Here is a 13,735-nt window from a genome sequence, read left to right on the forward strand (position 1 = left end):
AGGGTGATTGTGTTAGGTGTTTTGTGACTGCAAGTGAAGATAACTGTGCTTTTCCTTCTGTATTCTGCAGTGTTCTGGCAGAGGGCAACCTCCAGCTTACAGACTCATGCAATGCAGGGTGCAACTGTTCAAAAGAGATCTACAGCCCTGTTTGTGGAACTGACAACATTATGTACTACTCTCCCTGCCATGCAGGCTGCTCGGGGGCGCGCATCAACCATGCTGGTGGCCTCAAGGTAATCATAATAGAGCATGAACCACACATAACCACACATGCCATGTGATCACAGTAGAATATATTATTACATATTAAATTTACTCTTGACTTTAACATTGCATATACGAAGAGCTTCAGAAAAATTGGAAGTTACATACTTGTGTTTGCTGTAGGTTTTCAAATTATGTTTTTGCAGTAGTGTAACATACAATTTACTGGCATGTTGCACAGCAAGACATTACAGAATAAATCACCTTTAAGGAAAACGTACTGCAGTTAAAAAAAAAAAAGCTTTATTTAGAAGCAGTCACAGACATGGTGGTCTGCTGTCTCCAGTAGGCCTCCAACCCCTGTGAGTGCAGCCATTCCCAGTGGGGTCGCAAATTGCGACCTACCTTATGAATATGAATGAGGTAGGTCATTTGCGACCCCATTGGGAATCGCAAACAGTGTAAAGTACACTGTTGTACATATGGTTTTATGCCTCGCAATTTGTGACTCACAAACGAGTCGGAAACTGTCGCAAATAATTTCTAACTTTAAAAAAATGTATGTATGTTTTTAATTTATAATTTAGTTTTGTGTATATGGTTATGTGGTTATGTACATGCCAATATTCTGTAAATTTGTAAGTAAATTATGCTATTTTATTATTTTGTTCTGATCAAAATATATTTGTATGATGGATAAAAATATAAATGAAATTGATAAGTTAATAGATTCTAATTTTCATATTTATATTGTTAGTGAAAGAATGTTGTAATTTTGTCATGACTCACGTGCTGCTTGCGCCTGGAATTTGCAGATCTGATGGCGTGGATCTTCAATGTTTGACTTTGGCCCAAAAAGGGGCGACTCTTTCTGGTAGCCACGGTGCTGTAGGCAATGGAGACGCCAAGAACAGGCCGTGCCCTTCAGAAAATAGCGCCAGAGGGAAAAAACCCCTTAGAAAAAGGGGAAAAACCTCCAAACAGGAAGATTCCTGGAAAAAACAAGAACAAACAAACAGGAATCCAAAAGGAGCAAAAGTCAGGAAACACAGAATGCTGAAATCCAGAACCAAAAGGTGAGGAAATCAGGAGCGAAGACACTAACTGAGCAGAAAGTGTTGCAGCGCAAAGAAAGAAGAAAACACAGCCCTTATATACTAAAAAACAGGAAGTGACCCACAGAAAGTAAAAGGACACCATCTTAGACAGGGAAACAACACATAGAACAGAATAGAACAGGAACCATAGAGAATAGGGAACAAGGAATGCTGGGAAAGAACAGGAATCTGGGAAGGGGGAAAAGACATAAAGAAAGGCACAACAAAAGACTGCAGAAAAGAAGAAAAAGAAGAAAAAGGGGAAAGAAACGAAAAAACAGGTAAGAGGGGTCATAGACCCCTATTATAGTGGAAAGCAGAAGGTAGAACGAGGCCCCATGCAAGTCTGGGGCCTCGAAATGCGCAGGAGAGGCTGGGGGCGCGCCGCGTCCTAGCAACGCGGTGCGCGGCCCGAGCTGAATGCCCGGCTGGAGTCGAGCTCTCGGCTCGCGCCGCACCGCGCGGCGCGACAGTAGGTCCCCCTCCCGAAGGTCCAGGTTTGAGAGGAAATAAACAGTGAAAGCGTTGAATCAGGAGAGGTGCGTGAACGGAAGATGCATCTTCCCAAGAGCATTCACTGAGAGGATAACCCTTCCAATGAATCAGATACTGAAGGCGTTTGTGAAAAAGACGAGAGTCACAAATTTCCTGTACTTCATATTCAGGAACATCATCCACGAGTACAGGAGGTGGACAAGGAAACTGACGTGAGTAAGGGTCAGGCACATAAGGTTTAAGCTGAGAAACATGAAAGACCGGATGAATCTTCCATGTATGAGGTAAGTGAAGACGAACAGTGACAGGATTGACCAACTGAAGAATACTGAAAGGCCCATAGTAACGAGGTGTGAACTTATTTTGAGAAAGACGTGAGGGTAAGAATTTGGAGGAGAGCCAGACTTTATCTTGCGGATGATAGTCTGGATTGGTTGCACGTCTCTTGTCTGCAGCCTTCTTCATATATCTCTTGGTATGTAACAAATTAGATCGAATTAGTCTATGGATTTGGAGAAGGCGTTTGGAGAAATAGGTAATAGCGGGTAGAGGAGAGTTGGATTGTGGAGAAGTAGGAAAAGAGGTAGGATGAAAACCATAAGAACAGAAAAAGGGAGTGACCTTGGAGGCACTATGGACTGAGTTATTGTAGGAAAATTCAGCTATAGAGAGGTAAGTGTTCCAATTACTTTGGGTAGAATTACAAAAGCATCGAAGATATTGCTCTAGTCCTTGGTTCAGACGCTCGGTCTGGCCGTTGGTCTGAGGATGGAACCCTGAAGACAGGGCTCTATTAATATTTAGTGTTTTACAAAAATGCCTCCAAAATCGGGAAATGTACTGAGGTCCTCTATCAGATATTATGGTATGTGGAAGTCCATGGAGACGGAAGATATGATCAATGAATATTTGACTTAGTTCTTGAGAAGTAGGTAGCCTTTTCAGGGCAGTGAAATGAGCCATCTTCGTGAAAGAATCCACAGTGACCATGATGACCCGGTTTCCTGCTGATGGTGGGAGTGAACACATAAAATCAGTAGAGATGGTATGCCATGGGGCCGGTGGAACAGGCAAAGGCTGTAGCAATCCTGCCGGTCTGGTATGGGGTATCTTGATTTGGGCACATATGGGACAGGCCTGAACGTATCTTTCCACATCCAGCTTCCAGGTAGGCCACCAGAAAAATCGTGAAAGAAGTTCTTGTGTGGCCTTGATGCCTCTATGACCAGCCACAGGTGAATCATGGCACATTTGTAATGCCTTTTCTTGCACCTTGTTAGTAGGGAGGAATATCAGGTTTTGATAATAAAAATATCCTTGTTTCTTATGTAATAATGGTCTTAGTTCTTCTATGTCGTGGTCCGATAGGTTGGTGTATTCCAGTTGTACTTCTTCCAGGAAAGACTGAGCCACTCCAATGATCTTACTGGGTTCCAGAAGATACTGAGATGAGGAAGGAGTACACTCTGGATATCGGCGAGACAGAGCATCAGCCAGAATGTTTTGAGATCCAGGAATATATGTGATGAAAAAATCGTACTGACTGAAGAAAAAGGCCCAGCGGGCCTGACGACTATTCTGGCATACAAAATTTCGTAAACATTGTAGGTTACGGTGGTCTGTCCTCACCTCAAATGGTTCCTTGGAACCCATCAGAAACTGTCTCCACTCAAGGCAGGCTGTTTTCAGAGCCAATAATTCCCTTTCCAGTACAGAATAGTGTTGTTCAGCTGTGGAAAGGATATGAGACAAGTAGAAAACAGGATGTTCAAGACCATCATCCTCTTGTCGTTGGAGTAAGACAGCTCCGATGGCTCTTTCAGAAGCATCAGTTACGACTATAAATTGTTTGGTGGTATCTGGATGTCTCAAGATGGGAGCTTGGGTGAAGGCTCTCTTTAATTCTTGAAAGGCTGCTTCAGCCGCCTCAGTCCAGACAAACCCTTTCTTTAAATTTTCCTTTTTTAAGGTGTGAGTTATGTGGCTAGTCAGTCTGGCAAAGTCTGGAATGAATTGTCGATAGAAGTTTGCTAACCCTAGGAAACATTGTGTTTCTTTTATGGAAGAAGGAGAAGGCCACTCTAGGATAGCTTGTACCTTTTCTTGATCCATAGCTATGCCGGTGGGACTTAAATGATAGCCCAGATATTTGACTTCCGTCATGTCGAACTCACATTTTTCTGGTTTGCAAAATAGTTGATGAGCACGAAGTCTTTGAAGAACTTGTTTCACATGGGAAGAATGGAGTTCAGGATTTCTAGAATAAATAAGAATATCATCTAGGTAGATCACGACTGTCTGATTCAGAAGGTCTGAAAACACTGAGTCCATAAATCTCTGGAAGATTGCGGGGGCGTTAGTGAGACCAAACGGCATAACCCTATATTCAAAATGGCCAAATGGAGTCCTGAAAGCTGTCTTCCACTCGTCGCCTTCTTTTATGCGTAAAAGGTGGTAAGCTCCTCGTAAATCTAATTTAGTAAAACGTTGAGCCCCTCTGATAGCTTCTAGTATGTCCCTGATGAGAGGCAAAGGATAACGATCTTTAATTGTTATTTTATTCAGACCTCGAAAGTCCAGGCAAGGACGAAGATCCTTTGTCTTCTTGGGCACAAAAAAGAGAGGAGCCCCAGCCGGAGACGACGATGGAACAATAAGGCCACTCTGTATATTTTCATCCAGATACTCTTTTAGAACTTCCCTTTCGGGTTCCGTGAGAGAGTACATCCTCCCAAAAGGAACAATTGTGCCGGGTTCCAATGGAATAGCACAATCATATTCTCGATGTGGAGGTAGCACAGGTTTCGACGGTTTTTGGAAAACATCCTGAAACTCCAAATAGTGGTCTGGAACCCCTTGGACCGTATTAATGGACATACCAGTGGCACCTTCAGTATCTAAGGATCTTTTCGGAGACCAATACTTGTCGGAAGTAAAACAGTTCTCATGACAAAATTGAGAAGACAAAGAAACTGTCCGGGTTACCCAATTTATATACGGGTTATGTCTGATGAACCACGGAATTCCAAGAATGATGGTATGGTTGGGGGACGTGATAAGATCGAAGGAAATGTGTTCTTGATGGTTTCCCACCTGTAGACTTAACATCAGGGTAGTGGTGTCTACAGGACCCGAGGATATCAAGGATCCATCCACGGTGTGTACCTGTTCGGGTACTTCTTTTGCTTGTGTAGGAACTTGGTGAGCAGCAGCCCACGTCTTGTCCATGTATATACCACTAGCACCACAATCTAGTAATGCCATAGTCTTTTCTTGACGACCATCAGGAAGTTGTAACAGGACAGGAAAAATGAACAAGGCGGTTGTATTGTCATTAAAGGAGCTGATGGAAGGTATAGCTGTAGATCCCGTCCCCTCCCTTCTTACAGAGGACGGGAGGTGGCGTTTCCCGAAGGCCTGGGCGGACGTACAGGGCAGGTACGAAGCATGTGACCAGCAGAACCACAGTACAGGCACAACCCTCTCTTGCGTCTGTCTTCTCGTTCACTAGCAGAGAGCGGACCTCGGGTAGTATCCACCTGCATGGGTTCCCCTTCGATGTCTCTAGCAGGAGTGCGAGGTTCCTCGGAACGCGGCAGGCAAGATCGTGAGCTACTTGGCTGGGAAAACCCTCTACTCCTTTTCTTTTCCGATCTCCGTTCCTGAAGACGATATTCGATGGACAGTGCTTGATCCATCAGCCACGAAGATCTTCCGCTCTGGTAGAATGTACTAGTTCATCCTTTATTTCTTCTTTGAGTCCTCTACGAAATAAAGTTACCAGAGTACGTTCCACCCAAGTGATCTCTGCCGCCAGCTGACGAAAACGGGTTATATATTGCAGGACGTCTTGCGAGCCTTGTTGGATGTCACATAGGGCTTCTTCAGCAAAGGCTTCCAATCCAGGACGGCTAAACATCTGTTTGAAGCGACTCACAAAGGTGGAATAGTCCGACAATACAGGGTCGTTGGAGGACACCATCGGGGTTGCCCTGGCCAAGGCTGGACCGGATAAGGCACTGATAAGATAACACACCTTGGTCCTGTCGTGGGAGAATTGGGTAGGTCGGAAGGCGAAGTACACTGTTAATGCATCCAGGAACTCGCGAAGCTTGGTTGGTTCACCGGAGAAACAAGGGGTAGAAGCGGAGATAGTTGGAACATCACTGGTGCGGAGAGCCAAAGCCTGTCGTAACGCAGCATTTTCATTGCGTAGTTGTTACAATTCCTGAGCTTGTTGCTGAATCGTGGTCAAAAGAGATTGTTCCGAATCTGCAGCAGCCGCCACTGTGTTATCCATGGTGTTTGAGGACGTCGGAATGGTTGGGCGCTGCAATCTGTCATGACTCACGTGCTGCTTGCGCCTGGAATTTGCAGATCTGGTGGCGTGGATCTTCAATGTTCGACTTTGGCCCAAAAAGGGGCGACTCTTTCTGGTAGCCACGGTGCTGTAGGCAATGGAGACGCCAAGAACAGACCGTGCCCTTCAGAAAATAGCGCCAGAGGGAAAAAAAACCTTAGAAAAAGGGGAAAAACCTCCAAACAGGAAGATTCCTGGAAAAAACAAGAACAAACAAACAGGAATCCAAAAGGAGCAAAAGTCAGGAAACACAGAATGCTGAAATCCAGAACCAAAAGGTGAGGAAATCAGGAGCGAAGACACTAACTGAGCAGAAAGTGTTGCAGCGCAAAGAAAGAAGAAAACACAGCCCTTATATACTAAAAAACAGGAAGTGACCCACAGGAAGTAAAAGGACACCATCTTAGACAGGGAAACAACACATAGAACAGAATAGAACAGGAACCATAGAGAATAGGGAACAAGGAATGCTGGGAAAGAACAGGAATCTGGGAAGGGGGAAAAGACATAAAGAAAGGCACAACAAAAGACTGCAGAAAAGAAGAAAAAGAAGAAAAAGGGGAAAGAAACGAAAAAACAGGTAAGAGGGGTCATAGACCCCTATTATAGTGGAAAGCAGAAGGTAGAACGAGGCCCCATGCAAGTCTGGGGCCTCGAAATGCGCAGGAGAGGCTGGGGGCGCGCCGCGTCCTAGCAACGCGGTGCGCAGCCCGAGCCGAATGCCCGGCTGGAGTCGAGCTCTCGGCTCGCGCCGCACCGCGCCGCACGACAAATTTATAGATGTTTCTCCTAAATTATTATTTAAAAATGTATATATATAATTTTAAAATGGTGTATATGTATTTTCAAATGCTGTTCATATTTTTTGTTATGTTTTATTTCATATTGGTTTATGTTTTTTTAGCATTTATGTAAATTGAAAATATGTATTGTAAGTAATATTTATTTGATTTGTGATTATGAATAATCTAATGTAACGTAGTAATTATAAATGTTATCTCTGTAATGTTCAATACCACCTCCTAAATGTTTGACCTAGTAGTGGAAATAGTAAATCTAACCACATTAGTGTCCAACACCTTCTACAAATTGTTTATGTGGGATTAGGATTAGTAAATCGAACCTCTTTATTGTTCAACACCTCAACCAAATTGGTTTAGATTGGAGTGGGACTAGTAAATCTTGCCTTTTTTGTGTCCACAACCTTCACAAAATGGTTTAGATTGGACTTGGAATAGTAAATCTAACTCCTTTAGTGTCCAACACCTTCAACAAAACAGTATAGCTTGAAGTTTGACTACAAAATGCTACCCTTTTAGTGTCAGACATCTTCCCCAAAATGGTTTATAGTTTGTAATTGTGTACAGTGCGTATTTTTTTATTGTAATAACCAATGCATGTCAAGAATTAAACACATGCTTTATTTATGTATTTTATTGAATGTGTAGTTTAGTTTTGTTGATGCATACTTTTTTACAAAAAAAAAAATGTTCATGTTACATTGTTACATTTTTAAGTGCCTTTTTTACTGTACTCATTTACTGTATTCTTAGCACACTTTTGAAAACGTTTATATTTTTTAAAGTTTATACAAAAATAGTACATAATTATTTTTCATGCAAATATTATTTGTGCATAGTACTTTGTATTTTTACATTTTTATAATGGATTTATTAGTATATGTTGAGTAATACTGTTTAATATAGTTATAGTATTATTTCCTGTATATTTTAGATATACACTATACTTGTTCAATATATTCTTTAACCTTTTGTAAACATTTCAATGCATATTTACCTATATTTTACCACTTTTTAATAAGGTTTTGTAACATTTCTATTGATTTCCATAGCAAAACAGTAGTTTTTAGGTCTGACCTGTTGTAAGTATTGTGGGCTTTTAACCACCCCACCTCACTCCTATCACTCATTCGTGGCCTTGCCTTTCACAAATCCCTTGATGTCATTGGTAATTCCTTTACGTTTGTCCCACCATGGGGCAGTTTTGTTACCGCCTTGCTGACTGACGCTGTTACAGATAATTGCATAATCGCTGATATACTTTAGAATGGGTTAATTTTTTAGTTTTTTCTTTCTCTCCTCTCCGTGCTCCATGGCAACCATGGCCCTCAGAGCGCGAACAACACAAACTTCATCAAAGGTATTGGAGCGCTAGTCACATTGTTCAAACTATTACCTAATCTGAGTCATTTATTTTGGCTCTCCACTTCATGCTCCATAGCTCTCCCAAAACACTTATTGTTGATAAATGCGTTACTAAAAAACACTGAAATCCCCAACTTGGCTCTCTGGCACAGCGGGAGAGCTGATACTACAATATTCACTACACTCTGTAAAAGTTGCCCATAAAGCTTTGCAAGCTTTATTTTTTCAAAACATTCTTGTGCATAACAAAGCTGTGGTGGTTTTAGGACAATGGGATCACCACCAAAATGTTCAGCATGACACACTCTTTCTATTTAGGTCATCTCTGGGTCCCCACACTAGGTTAGTGGGGATCCCAAAATAATACCTCCCCTCCACTATTCATTCACTTTCTAAGCTATGTTATGAGGGGAACTTTTGTTTTATAGCTTGGAATAGTTTGTGTTCTAAGGGCTTTAGTATAACAGTAGACCTGCTGTGCCTGAAGATGTGTACGGCATCACATTCTCTAGGGGGTAACTATATGGTTGCATTACATTACTTTGTGCCATTCTGTTTTCATGTGGATATGCTTTCTAAGGGCTAATTATGTGGTTACATTACCATGTTTCTTACAAATGATATTTTTATTGTGGTGTCCTCTAGAGTCTGTTCTGAGCATTTCAGTCAACATACTGTTATATTTGCTGCACTCGGTCATCCCATAAGTTCACCACAACCTGCTCTTTCTGTCTAGGTCATCTCAGGGACCCAACATTAGGTTAGTGGGCCCTGAAAATAATAACCCCTCCCTCCAGTCAGTGTCTTTTTACCCTCTCTCATGTCTGGAACTTTTGTTTAACAGCTGAGAGTAGTTTGTGTTTTAAGGATCTTGTTTGTAGTATCATTGCAGTAGGCGTGCTAGCTCTGAAAATGTGTAATGCCATATGCACTCTAGTGGCTAAATATATTGGTACACTGCCATACTTTGAGTCGTTTTCTTTTCATGTAGTTATGTCCTCTAGGGTCTAACTAAATGGTAACATGACCATGTTCCTTACAGATGCTATTTTAATTGCGGCGTCCTCTGGGGGCTGTTCTGAGCATTACATTCTAATGCCAAATGTTTATTTCTGACAAAGGGTTTTATTGGATCTATATGATAGTTGTGTATGTTTTATTCATCTCTCCTTATTGCAATTATGGCCATGACTCAGGCCAACTTAACATACTTATTACTCTATAACTGTTTGAACATTCTAGATATGTTTGTGAATCTTCTAGTTTATTTCTCTCGTTACTCCTCAGTGGCTGTCTGGGTTTGGGAATTGTGTTAGCCAGTGTCATTTTTAGGTGGATTTTGTTCATGTCAGCCGTATTTCCCTGTTGCTGTTTGGCGGAAAAGGTAAGACTTTTAATACGTTTTTATTTAGGGTTTTAAGAATGGAAGGCTATGGGAAGGTCTATCTAGTGTGGGCTTTTGTGTTAAGATTGTTAAGTGGCAGTTTGAGTTCTGTAGTATATTGTGGTAGGGCTAAATGCACTTTGTTACTATTAGTATGTTATTGTACTTACAGTTATGTGTTGTACTATGTTTGTAGAGTTATGATGTTATGTTTGTATTGTATTTGGGATGTGTGCATTATGAGGGTGGGTATATTGTTTTTTTACAGGTTAGGAAGTTAGAGTACAATATTTGCAGCTAATTTTAATGCTTATTTGGTTTACTTTAAACCAACATTATTTTTTTAATTTCCTTTGTTTTCTTGGATTTCCTGGAGCAGTTTACCTTCAAGTTTTCTGGTCTGTTATGGTTTCAAGGTCTGTGGATTACATTGGTGGATTTAATTTGGACATTTAATTTTCTTTTTTTTTTGTTTATTTTTATTTTTGGCTTTTATTTTGGATTGGATCCTTGGGTGATGGAGGTGGGTCAAGATCTTCAGTTGCACAACTATAAGTACTATATTTGTATTTATGTTTGGGTAGGAAAGAGTAAATTTTAAAATGTATATGTATTTTCTTTTACTGCAATGGAAAAGTTTTATTCTGTACGTGTGTTTTAACTTGTGAGCTGCTTGGTATATTTTTTATATTGCTTCTTTTGATTTTCCTATGAATATTTTTAATTAAGTATTAAGTTATATTATTTGTATTTATCAGTCTTATTTTTTACTTTATTAATATAATTTTGTTATAGACTGATTTTTAGAAATAATTATTCTATTTATAGGAAATTGTTTCTGTTATATAGTGGTGTTAGGTTTTGCTCTATTTTAGTTGCGAGTATTTTGATAGGTGGTTTAAGATAGATATAGCTATAATTTCCGGGTAGTCTACTCCTTTGTTAGTTACAGCAACTCTGAATTTGAATTTAACATTTTGTAGGTTTCCGTGGTTTGTTTAGTTATATTAAGTTTGGTTTTCTAAATATCTATTCTTAGTGGTTGGTAGCTTTATTCTTTTGGGAGGGCTTCTATTAACTTTGTAGCATTAATTGGGTTCTTCCTAGTTTGGCATGGAAGGCATTGCGTCTTCCTTTCACTGCATTGTTGGTTTTGGCTTGATGAGTGAAGGTGTTGTTGTAAACATTCCACTGTATTATTTGGAATTTTGGTTGATGTGTGAGTTCAGAGTGGTGCAGACTGCAAACCAAAAGGTCTTCAAAGTAGTCCATTAATGCTTTGGTTGAAGGGGTAATAGCAACCATGAATGGCTTTGTGGGGATAGTAATTGTTAGTTTTTACTTTGATGTGGCTCTTAGCATGTTTAAATATTTTTTAAAGATGCTTTAAAATGTTTTACATTTTATACTAACATTTGCAAAGTTGCTTTAGGTTCTTCTGCTTCTCTTTGATGTCATTGGGACTTGGACAGGTGGGCTTTCCTTTTCTGTGGGTGAAAAAATCTTTGTTTTAGTTGCATGTTAAAAATACAGGTTTGGTTAGTTTTAAGCCGTGATGACTTTTACTCTTAAGCTTACCTCTTGAGGTTGTTTAATGTTTATAACTGCTTTTTTGTACTTACTTTGAAAGTACCTTTGTCCAGGTTTATGGTCGTAAAGTTAGATTTTTCGATGCAAAGGACTTTGGGGGTCATTCTGACCCTGGCGGCCGGTGACCGCCAGGGTCACCGACCACGGGAGCACCGCCAACAGGCTGGCGGTGCTCCCAAGGGCATTCTGACCGCGGCGGTTCAGCCGCGGCCAGAAAGGGTAAACCGGCGGTCTCCCGCCAGTTTACCACTGCCCTACAGAATCCTCCATGGCTGCGGAGCGCGCTCTGCAGCCATGGGGATTCTGACACCCCCTACCGCCATCCTGTTCCTGGCGGGTCTCCCGCCAGGAACAGGATGGCGGTAGGGGGTGCCGCAGGGGCCCCGTAAGAGGGCCCCGCAAAGTATTTCAGTGTCTGCAGAGCAGACACTGAAATACGCGACGGGTGCAGCTGCACCCGTCGCACCTTCCCACTACGCCGGCTCCATTCGGAGCCGGCGTCCTCGTGGGAAGGTCGATTTGCCCTGGGCTGGCGGGCGGCCTTTTGGCGGTCGCCCGCCAGCCCAGGGCAAATCTCAGAATCACCGCAGCGGTCTTTCGACCGCGGTGCGGTGTTCTGACGAGGTAAGAATCACCCCCTTTGTTTTTTCTGAAGTGCTTCATTAGTATCTAAGGATTAACACTGAAGGACAGTTCAGTAATTTATTTACTGATTTGTGTTTTAAAATTAAGGGCCTAAATAGCAACCTGGCGGTCTGATCATCGGACCGCCAAAACCACAGTCTGGAGGCCATAAAGGACCTAATTAGGAGCTTGGCGGTCCGACCGTCAAACCTCTAAGACTAAGGTCTGGAGGCCACTGCCAAGCCAGCGTCCTCCAGACCGCTGTATTATGATGTTCCCGTGGGGCTGCCGGGACAGTCAGTGCGGCGGCATTGCCTTTGGGTTGCAAAAAAGAACGCCGAGGCCAATGCCAGCTGCACTGACTGTGCTGACAAGGGGTGCCTCTGCTCTGTCCACAACATGAACACTGCAGGGGCCCTCCTGTGGCCACTTCTCTGTGTTTTCGCTGGTCTTTTCATGGTGGGGTCCCAGCCAGGAAAAGGCCGGCGGAAAAGGCAAGTCATGATCAGCACGGTGGTGCCGACATCGGCACTGCCATGCCTGAACGCGGCTTTCACAGCTGCCAACACATTGTGGTCCACGATCCTGGCGGTGGCAGCAGTCTTGTGGCAGTTTGACCGCCAGCATCGTAATCTGGCAGTGGGACGGCTACTGCAGATACCGCAGTCTTAGACCATGGTACTCTTAATCAGGCCCTATGCCAGGTTACATTGTAGCTCATTAAGTTTCGAAAATTACCTGTGAAGATGTCTTTGTTGTTTTCTTGAAGTCTTCCTTCTAGGTTTTCTTCTTGCAGTCATGCAGAGCGTGGTTTTCTTGGAGTTGTTAAATTTTCCTGTGAAAATTAGTGAGGTTTGTGGTTTTTTTTAAGTGTTCACTTAATTATGTTTACATTTATGTTGGCTGCCTTATTTTACAAAATGTTTTACTGGCTACTTTCTGTGGTGTTTGAATATTTTTTCTTAGTTATTACTTTTTTTGGTGGACGCTAATCAGTGTTTCTGTTTTACTTTTAAATATGTTAACTTGTTGGAATGCTGTATTATTCTTATATTTTAAATGCTAAATTTATTTTTGATGTGTGTTGTAATGTTTATTTTCTTCTAGTTTTTTTATATGTGGTTATTTTTGATAGTGCATGTATGGTAAATGTGTGTGGCTGCATTTGTGAATAATCTTATGTTTGTTTTAATGTGTTATTATTTTTTGTGCTGTTTGTTTAATGAATGTTATTTTTATAAGTGTAATTAATAAGAGGAGATTATGATGGAAAATATACTTTTTTCCATATTTTTAGCAATATCATTTTAATCAACATTGTGTGTTGTGTCGTTTTTGATAATGTGTTTATATTTAAATAGTACACAGTATTCTATGTTTCAATATTTGTGTGTTCCATATTGTTACATTTAGATATTTTAGACAGGAATGTTTTGTCGTACATTTTTGTGTTATTTTTGGTTAAGTATAAGATGGCAATATTTTGTAATCAATATTATTTTTCTGATATTTTGATGAGTCCATATTTCTTTCCATGATATTCTGTCATGGAACCTTGAAGTTGCAATTGCTCTGTCTGGCCATAACTAATACCCCTTAGCCCTGTCTATCCTGATGCATATTATGTCTCATTTTGGTCTAAGGGCAGAAATGGAGCCCACCTCCATTTAACATCTTATACACGACACTCACTGGCTCCTAGCACTCCAGAGAAATATACATTGCCTAGGCAAAACTCGACACACAGATCACACACACATTAATACCAACACTTTCATTCACCTTTGAAACTGAAATATTGAGAGTCAACATT

At 41.3% G+C, this 13,735-nt stretch overlaps 1 protein-coding gene across 1 annotated transcript in view; it reads left to right on the forward strand.

Annotated features, from left to right (window-relative positions):
• Positions 1-13,735, forward strand: part of SLCO4A1 (solute carrier organic anion transporter family member 4A1) — a 414,240-nt gene that overhangs the window by 242,248 nt on the left and 158,257 nt on the right. The window contains exon 8 of the mRNA XM_069243161.1: positions 71-236. Coding sequence (XP_069099262.1) covers positions 71-236 — 166 coding nt within the window. The remainder of the gene's footprint in view (positions 1-70; positions 237-13,735) is intronic.

This window comes from Pleurodeles waltl, chromosome 7 (assembly GCF_031143425.1).
Source record: "Pleurodeles waltl isolate 20211129_DDA chromosome 7, aPleWal1.hap1.20221129, whole genome shotgun sequence".
Taxonomy (NCBI): Eukaryota; Metazoa; Chordata; class Amphibia; order Caudata; family Salamandridae; genus Pleurodeles; species Pleurodeles waltl.